The 19,690-nt window shown below is 40.9% G+C and overlaps 1 protein-coding gene across 1 annotated transcript in view; it reads left to right on the plus strand.

The window, feature by feature from the left end:
* The window catches only part of WDR4 (WD repeat domain 4), a 24,590-nt gene extending 5,189 nt beyond the window's left edge, over positions 1–19,401 (plus strand). Inside the window, exons 2-11 of the mRNA XM_009998206.1 lie at positions 941–1,003; positions 1,443–1,589; positions 3,804–3,960; positions 4,567–4,679; positions 7,985–8,045; positions 9,352–9,450; positions 14,682–14,746; positions 15,941–16,124; positions 17,000–17,069; positions 19,223–19,401. Of these exons, the coding sequence (XP_009996508.1) occupies positions 941–1,003; positions 1,443–1,589; positions 3,804–3,960; positions 4,567–4,679; positions 7,985–8,045; positions 9,352–9,450; positions 14,682–14,746; positions 15,941–16,124; positions 17,000–17,069; positions 19,223–19,401 (1,138 nt within the window). The remainder of the gene's footprint in view (positions 1–940; positions 1,004–1,442; positions 1,590–3,803; positions 3,961–4,566; positions 4,680–7,984; positions 8,046–9,351; positions 9,451–14,681; positions 14,747–15,940; positions 16,125–16,999; positions 17,070–19,222) is intronic.
* The last annotated feature ends 289 nt before the right edge of the window (positions 19,402–19,690 follow it).

The following is a 19,690-nucleotide window of genomic DNA, read 5'->3' on the forward strand; positions in this document are numbered from 1 at the left end:
GGGGGGCACGGGCCGCCTCGGGGCCGCGCAGGGGGGGAGGAGGAGGAGGTGGTGGGATCGTGGAGGTGGCTTTGCCTGCTCCTCTCTTTAGGGCGAGTCCTGCGCAGGCCTGTAGGTGCGCGTTTTCTGCTGCTGAAATTCCACTTTAAAGCATTTTTAAGGGCTGCTCGGCCTGTAGAAAGAGAAGGCTCCGGGGAGGCCTTGTAAGCGGCCTTCAGGTACCTGAAGGGGCTGCGGGGAGGCTGGGGAGGGACGTTTTACGGGGGCGTGAAGCATCAGGGCAACGGGGAATGGCTTTAAACTGGAACAGGGGAGATTTAGGTTAGATGTTAGGAAGAAGTTCTTTAGTGTGAGGGTGGTGGGGCACTGGCACAGGCTGCCCAGGGAAACTGTGGCTGCCCCATCCCTGGAAGTGTTCAAGGCCAGGCTGGATGGGGCTCTGAGCAACCTGGTCTGGTGGGAGGTGTCCCTGCCCATGCATGGGGGTTGGAACTGGACAACCTTTAAGGTCCCTTCTGACCCAAAACATTCTGTAGTTCTGGTTTTTTAGTCTTGACAGTTTTCCAGCATGATTGTGCACCAGCAGATGCACATCACTGCTATGTGAACAACAGGGTAAATGCTAGTGGCGAATACGTCAAGCCTGACAGAAGTAAAATATTACAGTTACTTTGCCAACAGATTACAATGTTTGTGTTGGTTTTTTGGGGGGTTTTTTTGTGGTTTTTTTTTTTAGCATGTACAGTCCCAGGTTTTAAACTTTGTCTGTATCTGTAGCACTTTGGGAGCCCACTTCACAGGGGAGGTGATTCCTCGAGCTAGGAATAACCACAAATAACCACAAAATAATAACACGATACTAAAGAGTTGACCCTCTTCACAGTTAAACAGATGGTTGTTCTAGTGCCAGTGGTTTTATTCTGTTGTTTTTTGTTTGCAGCGATGACAGTCTCTTCGTGTATGATTGCATCAATGCAGAGAAGAAGACCTTAGGGAATAAAGGGTGAGAAAAACTACTTGGGCAATCTGCTGTTTTCTTAGAGGGTTCATCTTCCTCCTTCAGGTCTGTTCTCTAAGTCGTGAGACTTAAAAACTTGAAAGTATTTTCTTAGTTTAAATTCAACCACTGGCCAGTGTTTTACCTGAGGCAAATGTTACTCTTTCATCCTAAATTTTTATCAAGATCTGCTAGCACAAACCCTAGCTTTTTCTTTTTTTCTTTTTTTTTTTTTTCCCCCAAGCAGATGATGACACATTTTTAGGCCTTATGTTGGTGTGCTTTTTCCTGCCTTTTTTCTTTACATAAATGTTTTAAGCACAAATAAAACTTTCAGCATTGTATTCTGTTCTTCATGTTCCTTTTTGGTGGCATGAGAGCAGCTTTCTCTTACGGATTTCAGTAGCTCTCAGGTTGTGAACTGCTGGTCGCTTCTCTCTACTAGGCAGGATGGAAAAGCGACAGATAAAGGAAGTGATGACATCCTAGCTTTTGCCTTCTCCCCATCAGGAGATTATTTTGCCCTGACAGATGACAGCAAACGTCTGATTCTGTTCCGTACGAAGCCTTCCTGGGAATGTGTTAGTGTCAGGTAAGGAAGCAGGATGGTGCATGTCACTTTGTTACAGAGTTATGGCTGATTTACAGTTAGAAAATAATAGTACTGGGAATGTTGCCATTTTTTATCATAAGCATCCTCTTTTTTTCTTTTTTTTTTTCTGCTTGTTCTTGCTCAAACAAATTTAAAGTTCTTGGGAATTCAGATACTTGTCAAGAAGAGGTGCATGTTATGTCCCACACAGAGAATGAGAGGGTAGATTATTATATCATTGGCTAAAGAAAGGATAAACCCTTTTCTTATTCCTGAAGACGGTATTTGCATCTTTAAGAACTGAGAGTTTACCCAGTCCTAGTGAGCACTAAGGTTGGGCCTGTAAGAATGATACCAAACAGTTTATTGAGTGCACTGTCTGTTTCTGTTGATTTGGGGGAAAAGATGTTTTGGGGAGTTCCAGAACTCTCTTAAAAGCTAATCTTTATAGATACTGCCAACTGCTTGTCTTCTGTAGTACGGTCCTCTTGAGAAAACAGTCTGTAGCTGTCCACCAGAGGTCCTCCAGTTACAAGTTTTCTGCTGCAGCTTGTGACAATTGTCCGTAAAAAAATAAAAAGACTTCTGAGAAAGTACCTCAGCATGTGACATCTCTGCTTCTGGTGGTCTCTGACAAACGTGAGGCCTTGATTGCAAAACCAAATGGAATGTCTATCAACTTGGCTGTGTTTGTAGGGTTTATGGTGAACCTCTCGTGGGTTAACCCATGTTGTAGTGAGTAGGTGGTCAGTGACAAAAACAGAAACAGCAAATTGTCTTAATTCTGCATTCTGTCTTCCCTGCTGCCCTGCCCTGTATATCTTGCCTGTAACAGGCCTTTGGATAGTTGATGTTTCAGTTTTCTGCTGAAAGCTTAACTAGGGCCACAGCTGGATTTTTTGAGAACATCACTATCTCCTATTAGGAAATTGGGAATGCAGACAAAAGAATCTCTGCATGAAGAAAACAGTGCTGTAGTTGAGCTATGTAACTTATGTTGGTGTTTTGTAGGAAGCTGTATAAAAGGTTTCATGTGGTGCTAGCTTTTGTAGACAGCTCATTTTAGATAAGGGGAACTTTCAAATCTTTGTGCTTAAGATCAAAGGTAGTACCAAGAATTTGGAGCAAGACTTTTTTTTGTTGTTGGCTAGGAAATCCATTTTGAAACTGTGCTGTCTGAGCCTGCAGCGTGTTAGTAGGCATTCTTGTACTATACATTTTCCCTTTGTTATGGTGTTCTTTTAAAGGGGTGTTGAAAGCATTGGAATTCCTGTCTTCCTATGTGAAGTACAGTATATTGTTCTTTTGCCTCTAGACAGCCACTGAATTTCAGAGTAGGGGAACCAACATAGCCATTCCCTGTGATTCCCAATGTCCATGGTCCACAGGACATAGAAGGGTTGGGAAAAGAGATGTTATGAAAAGGAAAGAATAACGGTAAGAATAATAACTGTTAAGTTGCAGAAGTGTTTTCCAGACTAAGTAATTAAAATTTTCGAAAAACTTGTTTTCTCAAATCCATGGCCCTTACATTTACCTGAAAAGTTGTAAGAAAACCATTACCTGCTACAGTGGCAACTGGAACTATGAGATACTGGCTGCTCATGAGGGAAAGCCAGAGTCCAAGTTCAGGACTTTGCCTGGATAAGGTACTGTGAGACTGTGGCTCTCTGACTCTGGATGTGAGGAGGAAGAGTCCTTGAGGCTCACAAGGAAGGGCTCCCTTTTACAGTACAAAGTGACAACTGGAGAAGTAGTTTCAGCACAGTTTTTAGACGTGTTGCTGCAGAGGTCTTTTACTAGGAGAAGTCCTACCTTGTCTTCTCTTTCCTGTGTATTTAACTTGTATTTGTATTATGGAGAGTGCAAGGAACTCTGCCAGCTTTCTTTAGGATACTGACAGGCTGACAAGGCAAAATGCTCAGTTGGGAAAGTACTTAAGCAGAATACAAGCATACAGCTTTAATGGTCTCTTTGTATTTTTCCTCCCACCCCCCAAGGTGTTTGCTGTTACATAGTTTAGTCATTTAATAGGTCTAAAAAAGTGCTATTTTGGACCCGTGCCCTTGCTTAACATTAGTCTCATTGCTGCCATTTCAAGAGTGTGGTGTCTGAGAGGTTTTTGTCTGTTATCTTTGTCTGTTTCATTCAGTCTGAATCCATACTTGCTAAAGCTGCCATCCATAGGTGTTCACTGTGACCTTTTTCTTTCAGGTTTCTGAACAGGAGGTGCACTTCCCTGACTATTACAGCTGCAGAGGATAAGATTCTGATTGCAGACAAGTCTGGTGATGTCTATTCTTACTCAATAACAGAACCCCAAGCAGAGGGAAAACTTCAGCTGGGTCACTTGTCTGTGCTACTGGATGTGGTATGTGCCTCCATGAAGTCATTGTACAAACCTGCGTTCCTGCTTGTGTTTGTGTCTTTCATTGTTGCTTTTGTCCCAGATGTGGGAGTTCTTTTTTTAAATAAATTAAGTATGTAGTCTGGATTTCTTCCTACCGAGTTTGTGTTTGCAGGATTCATAAAGAAACAAACTTACCCAAAGGTTATTTGTTCAGGGAGTGTGAGTGTTCAAAAGGTCTTCATGTGACAGTCACAGAAGGCTTGGTGATGGAACAAGTCTGGGAATTTACTCAGCCTATCATGTCAGTTGAGTTCTTCAATGTGTTAAGCTTTTTTCTGTGTAAGACACAGTGGGACTTATGCCTGTACTGTTGGAGCGCAGTGGCTTTAACTAGATATGGTAGTTAGTGTTGCTTGTTGGAGTGATTGAGGAAGTTACTGTTGCAAGGATTCAAAGATTCATCCTTCCATTGTTGGTGGAAAAGTGTGGCTTAATATTTGCACCTGCCATTCAGAGTCAGGAGAAAGAGATAATCTACTGTTTGTTTGTTTTTTCCCTCTTGGTTAAGAAGAATTATATTAAACCAAGCATTGACCTCCTGGGCATTAAAACTTCCTTTACCAACAGGCACTGAGTCCCGATGACCGGTATATCCTTACTGCAGACAGAGATGAGAAGATCAGAGTCAGCTTAACAAAGGCTCCTTATAACATTGTATCCTTCTGTCTAGGACACAAAGAGTAAGTTTGTTGTGTGCAGAAGTTATTATGTGCAGCTCTTCAGTGTACCTCAGTTCATTAAATTGTCTTTTAAATAATATTAAACAACAGCTAGGTCTGTGTAAGGGTCATAGATAGGTTTGGGGTTGGAAGGGAACTTCAGAGATTTATCTAGTCCAACACCTCTGCAGTGAGGAGGGATGTCTTCAACGAGATCAGGTTGTTCAGAGCCTCACACAGACAGACACTGAATGTTTCCAGTGATGGGGCATCTACCAGCTCTCTGGGCAACCTATTCAGTGTTTCACCATCCTCATCCTAAATACTTTCTTTGCTATATCTAGTCTAAATCTCACCTTGTTTAGTTTAAACACATTATCTCTTGTCCTATCACCACAGGCCCTGCTAAGAGTCTGTCCCTATCTTTCTTGTAAGTTCCTTTCAGGTACTCAAAGTCCCCAGCAAGGTATTCCCAGAGCCTTCCCTTCTTCAGGCTGAACAACCCCAACTCTCTTGACCTTTCCTCATAAAAGAGGTGCTCCATCCCTCAGGTCATTTTTGTGGTCCTCCTCTGGACCCACTCTGACAGGTCCATGTCCTTGTACTGAGGACTCCAAAGCTGGATGCAGGCCTCCAGGTGGGGTCTCACCAGAGCAGAATACAGGGGCTGAGCTACCTCACTTGACCTGCATGCCGCAAGAGGCTCCAGAACTTGGAAACTGGTAGTTCCTTTCCCCTCCATCCTGAAGTGAAGGTCTTTCTAATTACAGTGATCTAAAAAGTGGAAGGCAGCAGAGCAACCTGCTAGCTCTACTGGTGTGATTCTAGGGGATTTGGAACTAGGTGATCTTTAAGGTCTCTTCCAACCCCAGCTGATCTGTGATTCCGTGATTCAGATGTGCTCTGACTTGCTAGGAATCCAATAGTTCTTTTAGTATAGAAATAGGGATTGTCTTCAAGCCATTATCAGGACCTCCTCTTGGAGCCTATAGGAGCAATTGTACTTTTCCTTTTCTTCTCAGTAGTCCTTTTCCTATGAAGAAGCCTCAAATGGCATACAGACTTCTGAAAGAGTTTTTTTTCTCTATACTTTGCTGCTTAAAATGTCTATCAGTTGTAGTCTCTTGACTTTGCCTTCCCCCTCTATATGATTTTGTGAGCTTTTGGAGTGTTTTTTTGTTGCTGTCAGTTGACAGTGTTTCTGAGTAGGGTAGGGGAATTGTGCAAGTTTCTTTTCTGTGTGTGGCCGCTGCTACATTTTCAAGTCCACAGTGACAAAGTAGCACAGAAGACCCGGCCTTGCCCAGGGTGGAGAAAGCATCTAATTCTACTTCTCTGTTTGCTGAGGTGCCTGGGGGTAACAGCACCCTTCCAGACACATTCTTCTGTAAGGTGATGTGATGTGGTGCAGTCAAATCACTATATCAGAAAGAAGAGTTAAAGAAAGATCATGTGACTGGGGAACTTGGGATATGGGTAGCAACTATCTAAACTTACCCACCAAGGTGTTTTAGTAGGGTGTTTAAAACACAGATTAATTCAGAGCATCAGTCTGTTTTTAGTAACATCATTTGGTAGTCCAACCTGTGCAGAATTGGCACAGTATAAAAGCAAGAGACTACTCATATTAAAGATCTAAGTAGTCTTTGATCAGGTCAGTTTCTGTAACATATTTACAGAGGCATGTCTGATGTTTCCACCAACTGTGTTGTACTTTCTCATGAATGGAACTTCATGTTCAGAAGACACGTTTAAATGGGGCTGTTGTGTCTGCACAAAGAGTTCATTAGTGGCTGCAGAGTGGAAAGGCATGTAGTGTAATTTTTTTGAAAAATATATAATGTTAAATATTTAAATTATGAATAAACAAAGAAATATAAGTATCAAAAGAAACATGACCAGCAGGTCGAGGGAAGTGGCTCGCTCCCTCTACTCTACTCTTGTGAGACCCCACCTGGAGTACTATGTCCAGTTCTGGAGCCCCCAGCACAAGAAGGACATGGAGCTGTTTTGAGTCCAGAGGGTGGCCACAAGATGAGAGGGCTCGGAGCCCCTCTCCTATGAAGACAGGCTGAGAGAGTTGGAGTTGTTCAGCCTGGAGGAGACTCCAGGGACCTTTCAATACCTGAAGGGGCTACAGGAACTCTGGGGAAGGACTTTTTACAAGAGATGTACTGATAGGACAAAGGGCAACCATTTCAAACTGAAGGAAGGTAGATTTCTATAAGATATTAGGAAGAGAGTGTAAGGGTGGTGAGACACTGGCACAGGTTGTCCAGGGAAGTTGCCCCATCTCTGGAAGTGTTCAAGGGCAGGTTGGATCAGGCTTGGAGCAACCTGGTCGTATCGGAGTTCTCCCTGCCCGTGCAAGGTGTTTGGAACTATATGATCTTCTAGGTCCGTTCCAACCTAAACCATTTTCTGATTTATAGAAGGATTACATAAAACAGCTATAATTGTCATATTTATTGCTCCTGGATTTTCTTCTTTCAGTGGGGTGCATGGTGATCCTTTCTGAGTCTATTTGGTGTGCATGCACCTGCCATTGGTGCTTTGTCATGGAAATTTGTATCACAGTGACCAAATATTTTCCTTCTTTTTTTTTTTTCTCTTCCTTTTTTCAATGGCCTTAAAATTATGCTAGTTTTCAAAAGTTAAGACTGTCCCACTCAGGTAATGTGCTGCTCAGGTCACTACATTCTAAGTTGCTGAGCTCTAAGATAATGAGCTCCAGAAGTTCAGGTCCACATTACTCAGCAAAAAGAAGTCATGGTAGACACAGCAGTATTATGTACTTCTGAAAAGCAAGGTTTCTGGCTGAATATAGATGCTGGTGGTAAATTGCCACACACTTGTTTTAAAATTTTGTAAATACTGCTTTTGAATCATCCCCAACTGTGATGGGAGAGATGTGGTACTCTGAAAGCTGATTTATCACCATCGTTGTTTTAAAAGCACCTGTTGATTCATGCTTTTAATTGCATTATGAGTTGAACATGGGGAACGTGCCACCTGAATAAGTCTGTCTCTGTTGGCATTTTTTAGTGTATGGTAATGTCTTCAGTCAGGAGGAAGTCAGTAAAATTCCTTGAGTGTATATGGGGAAATATTTTTTTCTATTAAGTAGAAAGCCAGTAGTTTGTGCAGTATATATACTATGTTAAATATTGTAGACATATTTTTTTCTTCCTCCTGATCAGCTTGATGTGAGAATCTCTTTGTTTGTTTATTATAAGGTTCTCTTTAAAATGTATGTTTTCTCCTACTGTGTGTGTTTAAAGACTAGTGTGTCATGCCAGACAGTTCAACTTTTGACTACTTTCCAGGTTTGTGAGCAGAATACTTGTAATACCAGACCATCCTGATCTGCTGTTGTCAGCTTCTGGGGTATGTATTGCCATTTCTTCAAATAAACATTTTTCTTGAAAATTTAGACTTTAAAACCATGATTTGCTTGTGTTTCCCTGAAGTTCCTTGGGATACTTGGATGGATCTGTCATTGTTTCCATCATGCCCTCTCTTCCCAGCCTTGTCAGTTTGCTGTTCAGTGTTCAGCCATTCTATTGCTTGATCATGTAAGAGCCTGTTTACAATGCCCGTAGCAAGGCCAGCTTAAGATTGTTGGAATGGAGAAATCACCGAGTCCTCAGTGTTTCTTCATCATTAACTTATGGTTTGTAGCACAGACAAACTTTAATCACAGACTATTAAAAAACGTCAAAGCAAATGTGTATTATGTCAGCCTGCCATAATAAAGAGTATCCTGGAATGAACGACCTTAGAATCACAGATTTTTTTTTTAGAACTTTTAACATGACAGAATCGTTCCCCTTACACACTCCCACTTGCTTTCCCCTATGAGATCTGTTCTGAATTATGTCCTCATTTGCATGTATTCATAGTATGTACAGTGGATGTTGTGTAGAGGTTGCAGTGCAGTTCTACACAATGCTTGGATGAGGACTGAAGGAGTGAGTGTTCCCTCCTTTCCTTCCTCACTGGCCCTTTTCTTAAATTGATGACATCCTGGTGTCATGCCAGACCTGTACAGAGTTAGTAGGCAGAGTTGGCCTAAAAGAAGGAAAACAATATTCTTTGTTTCCAAGACTACCAGAACTACATAGGAAGCAAATAAAGTTTTCAGTGAAGATTGTAGTAATTCTTAGCATTTGATTTCAGCTGCTCTGGTTCTGCCAAGGTTCTTGTCTCTTACTCCTCTAATTGTTTAAGCAACTTTAGTGTTATTGCAGTGAGTAGCTGTATATCATTCTTAGCAATGCTCTTTGGTGATTGTTTTTCCAAAGAGGTGTTTAGTTTCTCTCCAGGAAGTTTCTGAATCAAATGAGAATTTAGGTGAGAGCAAGAGTAGAGGTGGAGAAGGGCAACGTGAAAGAATCACCATTAGAATGCTAAGCACATGTATTGCTGTTCTATTTGAGGCCGACGCCAGCCACAGAATTCCCACTTCAAAAGGAAAATTAAAGTTAACATGATTGGATAATTTAGAATGAAGGGGAAAAATTATGTTAATTAAAATGCTTTCTCTGCAATTTGAGGTCTTAACTAAGTGACTATTTAGTGGCTTCTGTGGGAAGCTCTTAAGGGAAATAGGATTTAGCTAAAGGCCATGAGTGGCTTTTCTTCGCCTGAGATGTTGTTACTAATAGACTTGTGTCTGCTTCCATCTGTCCAGGACTCAACTCTGAGACTCTGGGAATACAGAAGTGGGGAAGAAGTATGCTGCTGTAATCTAAGCAGCATCTGTGGGCCTGAGATGACCAAAACTGACCAGGTATATCCATGTGCTTTTGCTACTCTCCTGATCCCTTGTGACTCCCAGATGTGTTTGTTGCATTATGTTAGGAGTGCCTCCCTTCTCTGGGTGAATTATGTGAGATTTAGAAACTGTTAGAAAAGCCTTGGATTTGGGGAAGGAAAGGTCCCTGAAATCATTCCTGTGTCGTGTGTGCATTTCTAAAAAGTGTCAAGCAGCAATCAAAATAAGCTGTTTGTAATTATTCTCAAGTTAAGGTCTGCATGCTGGACAGAGCCTTTGCTTGAAAAATTTTTCAAGAACACAGGTGCCTTAGCGTCTTAGCCAGAAAATAACTTGTAACACTGGAAAGATCTAAAAATCACCCTTTAAAAAAATACTTATGTTACAACTGTAAGACTTGAAATTGTCTGAGCAAATAGCAGAGATCTGTTCTGAATTATGTCCTCATTTGCATGTATTCATAGTATGTACAGTGGATGTTGTGTAGAGATTGCAGTGCAATGCTACACAATGCTTGGATGAGTAGCATCCAACCTACTGGATGAACTCACTTGAAGGAGTGAGTGTTCTCTCCTTTCCCTCCTCACTGGCTGAAATTGAATTGAAAAGTTCTATCTTTTGTCCTATGTGTTTTGTTGTGGTTTTGGTTAGTCAAATCTGTTGTGTTCAACCTCTCCCAGCAGTCAGGAACCATTCCTGGGGATTTCTCAGGGATGCTGATCTTGTTAGTGTGATTCCCAATTCCCAAACTAGCAGGGAAAGGACCAAGCTCCTAGGGACAGACCTGACAACTCAAGTTTTTTTTCTGTGCAGAAGACATCAGCAAGTTGTTCTTTGTGTTGGAGTAATAACGTGCAACTCTGTCTGTACATAAACCCAGGAAGGCAGCCACTTGCATCCCAACGTTCAAAGTTTAGATCCTCGAAATCTTGGTTTTGGCCTGGAGTTCCTGTTAGCACGAATTCAGGGTAGTATCTGTACGGACAATGTAATCTGCCTCTGAACTTGAAAATATACTTTAAGGCACACCTGAGCCAGAGACCTCTTGTGTGCTTTCACAAGGTCTCTGGCTCATTCCAACTTGACTCTAGTGCTTGAAGTCTTTGAAGTAGCTATCGCTGGCTTTTTTTCACAAGCAAAAGCCTGGTATACCAAAGTAGGTGACAAGCCCGTCTAGCTGGTATCCTCTTATAGTCTGCGTGCAGAAGGATTTGAGTGAAGAAGGGAGAATTAAGTTTGAGGCAAACCTACAGAATTACTTTGCACATGTAGCCTTCTGGAAATAAGTGGCTTGGGAAGTTTCAAAGCCAAAGTGTTCTATGTTTATGTTTGAAAGTAGCTAATGAGAGTGCTTTGTTGAAGCAGCATGGTTTGATAGCCATCAAATCCATGTCTGCAGTAATGTTGCAAAGCATTTCTTATGTGGAGAAGAATGGTTTTATTTTAAAATACTTTGCCTTCTAGCTTTAGTGGAGCGTTAAAGACTAGTAAGCAACTAGCTCCAGAAAATCCTACTGTTAATTTTAAAAATATTGCTTGTTGCTTAGGCTGGCTTAGCATTTAGTAAGACAGCTTGCACATAAATGAACAGTGCTTGACCTTGCTGAATCTTAATTCCATTACTTACAAACAAGTTTATAAAAATTATATTAAACTGTATAGTAAACTGTGAATGTAGCATGGGATAAACTAGCAAATGGTAGAGGGGAAAAATTATTGCTGCAAGCAGGAATTAATTAAAAAAAATTCAAACTCTCTTAAAATGTTTTTGAAGGCTTTTTAATGTATATAGTAATATTTGCCTTGTTTCCTAACACACCTGATAAAGTTCCTTCCATAGGGTACTCTTTACACTGATAGAAGTTTCTCTCTATATAAATTTGGAGTGCCCCTTGCCTAAGGAGTCTGTTTAGCTTCTTTACTTCAGTGTGAGTAAGCGGTGAGAGAGAAGGGGAAAACCCATAAACTGCAGGTTAATAAATACAACACAGCACTTAATAAACTATATTTCTGCAGCTGCCATGTGTGTCTCCTAAGAGTGGTCTTAGAAGCCTCAGGCTGGCCTGTTCCTTGCATCTCTGAAATTCTGTTTACTGCCCTTCTTACAGGAGTTTTAAAATCTGTCCTCTATGACACAAAATTTTCACAAGGCTTGAGGGTTGCAGAGGACTCGGTTAACTTCAAAGTTCATCCGTGCTTGAAACAGTCAGATAAATGACAGATTTAAACCTTGATGCAGTGCATTGCCACCTATGACAGCTATCAATATGTACTTCTTTCAGAACAATTACTGTCTTGATGGTCAGCAGGACCACAGGGGAAAGGAGACTTGTGTTTTGCTGGCATCATAGTTCTAGAAATGCCAGAGATGACGTCTGGTGGTAGCATTTAGTTGTATCAAAGATCATCTTCACAACCTAGTGTGAGATTAACAGTCTGAATTTAAAGGAACATTCTCTTGAGTCAGCACTTTGTAGGTTGTAGCTCGCAACACTGTCTGCAAATGACTGACAAAGATCAGACGGGGATGTGTCTCTGTTTCCTTTTGCATTGCATTTAATTTTTACCATTGATAATCGTCATGAATGCACTGAAGCTTGAAACACAACTTGAAGCACAATGATAATGGGATCATCAGTAATGGTAGCTCATGCAAGCACATAAATGTGGGCTTATTTTGCTTGGCAGATGATGAATATATGTCTATTTTGGGAATGTAGGGAGTGTTTTTGAGTAATACAGCATTGGTTTCAGCTGATGAGTTGCAGATCCTTGGTTCATTTTCCCACTAGAATGGGAGTAATTATCTAATTTCATAGTGCCATGTAAATATTTTTCCTGCTTCAGAGCTTTCACCTCATCTGATCCTCTTCACAGCACAAGCTTGTTTAAAGTCCAGAACATGAATTGCCCAACTCTCCACTAGTGCTCCAGTACATTAATTTTTCATAGGGTCACCTCTTCTCACAGATGACATAAAAAAGTTAATTTTAAGGTGTTGGCAGGCTGATGACAGTGTCATATAAATGCTGAATAAGTTCAGAGACTATCAAGGGAACACATGTTTATGATAGACTGCTCTTGTAGCTGTTCCTTAAGTTAACTGATGTAATAGACTTGTCCTTGAACAAGATGCTACTCTGGGGCTTGCATTCACTTTGCTGATTGTTAACTTACCCACACATGGAAAGGAAAGATGCCACAGGAAGATGCATTTGCTTGCCTCTGTCCAATGGTGGATAGCATTTGGTTCAAGTCAAAAAAGTTGCCTCCTTCCTCCCCCACTGTAGGTGGAGGAGAGCTGCTGCATACTTGAAGTTCACAGAACTCTGTCTTTCTGACAAAGCACTCAGTTGCTTAGGTGGGCACTTCCTGTCGCTGCACTTGTCCTGTGTGTTTGTCTTGAGAGAGGGAGAGCTTTGTTATTTGAAATTAATATATCACAGGTTTGGGTTTTTTATATATATATATAGGTTTGTTCCCTTACATGTCTAAAGAACCCACTGGTGGTTTACAGTAGGTGCTGTCAATTCTACTCTAAAACAACATTGTAAATGGCTCCATACTGCAATAACTACATTTAGATGTATTAGCTACAGACAACCTTTCTGATTTGGGCCACTCATCCTACTCAGTATTTGCAACCAGGAGTATTCTTTTATGTCTATCAGCAGTCCTGGGTCCCAGTGATAAATACAGACTAACAACTTAGTGTTTCTGCAGAGCAACAAGAGATTAGTCCCATTTTTTCCCAAGAGCTCTGAAACATACAATCCTTTTGATAATGTTTTTTATACAGTGCTCCTCTTCTGTCCAAACTGCCAATTGAGCATGTGAGTGAAAAGTATGTGCATGCCATTGTTCTTGCTTCCCTCTCCATGAAATTTTATCACACATTGGATTTTATTTTTTTTCTCATGTGCTGGAGGTGCTCTATGTAACCCTGGTTTTCAGCTATTTTTATACTTTTAATTACCTTTCTTTCCTTTGGTTGGTTTAACTTATAGTAGTTGGATCATGCACTGTTGACAAAATCTTTAGCTTCTGGTCTTAAACTTTCTGACTTTAAAGTTTGGAAGCTTGTTTTGCTTTCCCACGTTGATTGCAAAGTCTGAAACAAGCACCCTGACAATGCGTATACATCAGCTGGTAGCTCAAAGGGTGAAATGCCATGGTTACTCCCAAAGTTCAGCTTAACCTAGTGAACCAGAAGTTCTGCCCAGTCACCAGTGTTATCTTAGAGAAAGAGGGTGAAAGGAAAGAAGACTCAAGGATGCATCTGGATTCTGCCAGCAGAGTGTCAGGAAAACATGTTTTCCCTGCCCCAAAGGGAATAACTCTCTACTTCTCTAGTAGGGAGGTTTTATTAATCAGAAGCGCTGGTGTTACTGCTACTTACAAAATAAACTTGAGAACCAGCATTTTGCCTTTGCGGTTTCATCTTTCACATTATATAACAGATAGTTTTGGAAAAGCACCCTAGGGCATCTTCTCCCAGTTTTCTCTGCTCCTCCAAATCTCATTCTTCCCACTCAAGGAGCCTCAAATAGGTTGTTACATATTTCAAGTAGTATGGTTTGTGCAGCAAAGGTATTTCTCTGATTCTCTCCCAGACAAAACTATGTCTCTTCTAAATTGGGACTGTGGTGTGGGTTTTTTTCCTTCTTATTGTTGTTGAGTGTGGGTTTTTGTTTGTTTGTTTTTTTTTAATGAGGAAAATGGCCTCAGGCAGGCTTACCTTGTTCTTCAGAAGACTTTCTATTAAGTGGCTCCCATAGACACAGGCTGAAAACAGAGGCAAAGCAGCAACACATCACTATCTTCTTTTTTTAAGAAACATAACAGCAGCTAATGGCTTGTGTTTATAATTTCTAAGCTGCTAGTGTGATGTCCTTACTGAGCAGGCTTAATGTTGATATTTTTGCCATTAGCATTACAGGAGAGAATGTTTGAAGGTAATGTACTTTTCCTTCATCTGTTAGTTTGTCTATTAAGAGCAGTTCAGTAAAACCTTTACATTTAATCTCTGGGTGGCTGTGAAGGGAGAAGGTGGAAAATTTCATAAAACAACAAACACTGATACAAAAATATACTTAACTGCAGTTTAAAGGTAATTACAGAGCTTCATTTGCTGTAAATTAAGACATCTACTACATCTTAAAGGTTAGGAGATGAAACGGAATGTAAATTTTCTGCCCATAAATTATCTTAACTCATTGGATTGTTTCTTTCTCTTTTCCTAACAGAAATACCCTGTGTCAAGAATAACGTACTGCCCTCAAGGTGGTTACATTGCCGTTCTGTGTGACTGGTAAGAATAACTGGAATAATGGCTAAAATAATCACAGCTCCTGCAAAGACAAGAACAGCTTTCCCTGTTGGCTGTCTTAACTTTCCCCTAGCCTGCAGTAGTTGTTACTGTGGATCTCCAAGTGTCCCAGTCATGCCTGTGGCTTCACAGGGAGCCTTGAAGTCCTTATTGTACTTGGTCTGAGTGCAGAGGTGACTGTGGGGGTTATCTAGCTTAGCTAAGTTTTGCAGACTTTGTGATGCCTTTCCCTTATGGGAGAAAACACAAGGCTAAGATGCCTGAGAGCCCTGCTTGGCACTCAGGATGTCTTCCTAAATTGCTGTGTGCCTGACCCATGTGGTTTGCGTCCCATTTTGTTCAGGGTTCTGTGGTGATGAAGCAGCCAAACTTCTGTTACTGTATTCTGCTCCTGTAAATGGGTTTGGACATTCTGTTTAAAACCACAGCATTGGTTCAGTTTAAAGCTATTGAGAGGGTACGATGGCTTCAAAAGTTGTGGCTGTATAAGAGTGTGATTGGGAGCTGATGGGCCTAAGCACTGAGGAACCAGTCTAGTGTTTCTAAACTGTGCTGTCATGTGGACCTGGTAGGCCACACAGGAGGGAGCCAAAGTGTCCTGCCTGGCACACTAGGGACCTGCTTGAGGGAAGTTAGAAAGCTCTGCAGACACAGGGTGTGGCTGATACAGGAGTGAGTGCTGATGGGAGAGGTGAGATGAGGGCAGTGCAGAAGTCATGTTCTTCAGCCATGTCAAGGTTTCCTGTCCTCATTCCCTCTTCCCCTCCCTGGCATGTAATTCCTTTCCTGTTTTCCTTTGACTGGTGCTCAGCTGTATATTCATTCAAATTAAGCCCTGTAGGCCAGTGTGCTATGATGCAAAATTCCTTATATAAATCCTTAGTAATCCTTAGGAAATTCCCATTACTGCCTTTTCTTTTAAAGATGAGGCAGTGTTGACTGCTTTTTCTTTCATGTAACACTTAAAAAGCCATTTGACATGTTAGGTATTTGCAGTTTCTGCCTCAGATCATGTAAGCAAACTGCACTTGAAGTGCTAGGGAACTTTTTGTAATTCCTAATGACTTTGCTTTGGCTCTGTTTGGAATTAAGCGTGGGTGTTTGTAGTTTGCTGTACAAGTGGTGGCTGTAGGTGGTATTTGGTAATAATGGTAATTAAGTTTTTCCTCTCAAAAGTATTCCCACAGTCTACATCTTTCAGCTTGATGCCAGTGCCCAGCAGCTATTTTACAGGCAGCAAATCTCTTTGAAACATAAAGCATGGGACATTGCATTTGAGGAAACAGGAGATCTATGGATTTTGCAGGAAGAGAGTGAAGCTCCTCTTCAATTGTACAGACCATGTGATGGACAGTGGAAGGTAGGAACTTTTGTTATGCTAACACACTGAATGATTTGTGTTGTCATGAGGCCATAGCAAAAATGGAATGAAAAATGGCACGTTTCTGCATGTCTTGAGACAGAATAGAAGTCATAGATAGTAATCTCATTCTGCTTCTCACCTGGGTATAATGTAAAGCTGCTGAGAGCTTATTATGAATGCCAGTCTCTTCTCTGGTAAAGCTAACATCTGGGATAGCAGGATCAAGCAGAGTGGTTGGCAGCTGTTGCGCTCAGTACTTTAAACAATTCCTGACCTTTCTGTGTGCTATGCTTGATTATTGAAAAAACAAACAAACCACAAACCAACAAAATCCCTTTGTGGTTTGCTCAGGAATGCTTTCCACACAGCCTTCCTGTGCCTGCCTCCGAGGGATCCTTTGGGGGACAAGGCATTCTGGGAGCATTAAGGGTTTTGTGGTTTGGTTTTTTTTTTCATTGAGAACAGGGAGTCAAATTTGAGGAATGTGCTATCAGGGTCTCTCTAATAGCCTATTAAACAACTGGAAACTCACTTGTTATCTTTTTAAGTCCCCAGCTACTTACGGTACAGCTGTGAAGCAGTTTTAAATGAAACTTTTAAGTGTGTTCTTCGACTCTTGTGTGTTCCTCATGATACTCCTTTTCCTGTCAGATTAATAAGGGGAATCCATTTTCTTCTAGCAGAACTTGTGAGCTCATGTTAGGTTTCTATAGCAGTTCTGGGAAAAAGGAGCCTAAAAGAGCTCATGGGGGCTTACACTTGCTCTCCTTTCACTGTGGTCATCCTAGAGCTGTTGCATTTTTCAGTGTGCTGTGAAACATGAGATTGTTTATTATTCCCCAAGTATCATTTAATGTTCCTTCTTTTCCCAGCCTATAACTGATGACAAGGGATTACTGAAGATGTCAAAATATCTTCAAGACAACTGGACAGTGTTTAAAGGTGAGAAATGTGGCCTAAAGGCCTAGGAAACTCAATTTTTACAGCTAAAGCATAAGATTTAGCTGCAAGATCAGAATTTGGGTCAGTTCAGCTGGCTGTTGAAATTGCTTCATCTTCCAGTTTTCTCAGTTCCATCACTCCATCTGGTATGGAATTTAGTACAGCTGATGAAGTATGTTCAAATTGTTGTTACCAGAAAATGATATAGGTATTTAGGTCTGAATTGAAGCATAATAACTGTTTTACATAGATGCCTTATGATAGGAAAGTGTCTTAACGCCCTATGACATGTCTGCTGCAGTCTCATCTTACTGCTCTGATGTCAAAGACTGTTGTTAGTCATCGTGTCTCTTACCTGGGTGTCACACTTTTATCAGAAGTACAGGGCAGATACTAAGAATGGAATAGCCATGGGAGGAGCAGCTTCACGGTAGTAATGGGCCATTCATGTCCACTTTGGCAAGGCAGATGATGTGGAGCTTGCTGTGGCTGGAGGGTGTGACCCTGGCTGGTGTCACAGATTAAATAGATTGGTATCAAGCTTGGTTCATTTTGTTCTTGATTTTTGCCCCACCACCAGACTATGGCACAAAAGTAATACAAAGTTGATTAGTTCAGAAGCACCTTATATTTCCAGGGCTTTTTGTATTTAAAAGCCACCCAACCTGTTTTAGAAGCTGAAATTATGTCAGTGGTGGCTTCTGGGTTGGGAAGGGTTGCAGCATATGCTAGTGGATGTCTCATTATGTATTAAGAGTTGATTAATGGAAATTTCTGTCCTGTACTTTGCTGGGAGACTGGGAACCTTTCTTAAAAAAGTTGTTACAGTTGCCAGTGTTTTTTGGTCTGTTCTTGGTGGCTATATATAAAGATGGAAGAATTATAGGAATGTACAGTTTTAAAGTCTCCTTAATATTTAGTGTTGGGTGGTTTAGGGTGTACCTGTCATTAAGTTGGTCGTTAGGTTCTAATTAAGTTGGTACAGTCTCTGAATTTTAAGAGGAAGTCAGGTAATCCTGTGAAAGGGAGAGTGTTTGCAGGTAGATGTTGCAGACTTGATAGTGACAGCCAGGCTGATAATTAGAAGTATGAGGTCTGGGTGAAAATGAGCAACAAAGAAGTAAAAAGCAGGTAGCAGAAGAGGTTCTGAGCATAATTAGCCAGTGTAGCAAATTACTGTGATACATGGTAGTGAGGTGCAGCTGGGAAAGGATGATTGCTCAGATGACAGAGCCTATTATTGTTAATTAGTAAGGGCAGCCTCACTTGATGAGCACTTAATCCAGTGCATAATTAGTACTTGAAAAGGTAGTTACTTATTTCAAAAAAGGTGATAATCATGTTGTTTTAATGCCTGCATACTGTCCTTTTATAAACTTCTTTCACCTGATTGCTGATTCTGTAGGATGTGAGAGACATAGGTCAATCTTGAAGTTCACATTAGTTTGACATTCAGTTATAATTAATTCCATTAAAAAAATAGAACAAGATTTAGTGCAGACTGATAAAACAGAGAGTAGCATGGATATTCTAACCATTTTTAGAAATATGGACCTAGCCAGCTACTCTTGTTCTATTTTCACTATAGAAGCAACCTGATCGCGTGGTGGGTTTTTTTGGATAGTAGTTAGTTCCTTGTTAAACTTTTCTAAAGATACAGTCTTAGAGATAGTGTGATTAATTGTTTAAGATCTACTTTTTGGGCTGCTTTTATGTTAGTACTTTAGGAGACAAGTCAGCTAAGCACAGTTAGGTAGCATACACCCTTTGCAGTGCTTAGGTCTTGGGGAACAACTGCAATGGGATGTCTTAACAAGAAGTTGTGACTGTAGTTGTTTTAAAAACAGAAGCCTTGAAGTCTGCAAGTGTCCAGCATAAAGAGAGCTGTGTGCCCCCTTCACTTCCAACATCAGGTGTTTGCCTCTGCAAATTTTTTAGCCTAAAAATGGAGGCTGTGCTTGGACGTGTGAATGCTGGACAGGTGCTTCGCAACACAAATCAGGCTTGCACAGTGTAAATTCTGATTTTTAATAAAGTAGATAGGACCACAGTAAATTAATTGGAATGCCACTGTTTAGAATTACAGTAGAGGAGGTAATTGGTGAGACCACTAAGGGAATTAACACTTGTGTTCTTTCTTTGCCCAACTGCAGGTTTTGTTGGCAAAGAGAGCTACTACAACAGTCTCTACAAGGCTTCATTTGATAACATGGCTGCCTACCTACAGAGGAAAGAGGAAAGATTACAGCAACAGAAAAAGAAAAAGCAGGATCTGCAGCAGGGTTCAAATGGACAAACAAAAAAGATGAAGACTGAAGAACCATCCATATGACCCTGTTAGCTTGTAACTTTTGCCTTGCTTAAAGGAACTATTTGTGAGCTGTTTTTAAATATAAAATAGATTATGGAAGAAGACAGGTTTGAACTTTTATTCAGATTCAGGTTTTCAGGTATCCTGATTTGACAATATCCTGCTTGCAGCAGATAATGCATTTACAATATGCCTAAGCTTCTAGCAGCATAGTGTTAGTGCTTCAGTCCCAGGAATCTCTCATGCATGATATATGAATATTGGATGTGATATTTTCCTTGAAACAGGATTTTCTTTTGGCCTACTGTGT

The sequence above is a fragment of the Chaetura pelagica genome, unplaced genomic scaffold (assembly GCF_000747805.2).
Source record: "Chaetura pelagica isolate M959 unplaced genomic scaffold, ChaPel_1.0 scaffold360, whole genome shotgun sequence".
NCBI lineage: Eukaryota > Metazoa > Chordata > Aves > Apodiformes > Apodidae > Chaetura > Chaetura pelagica.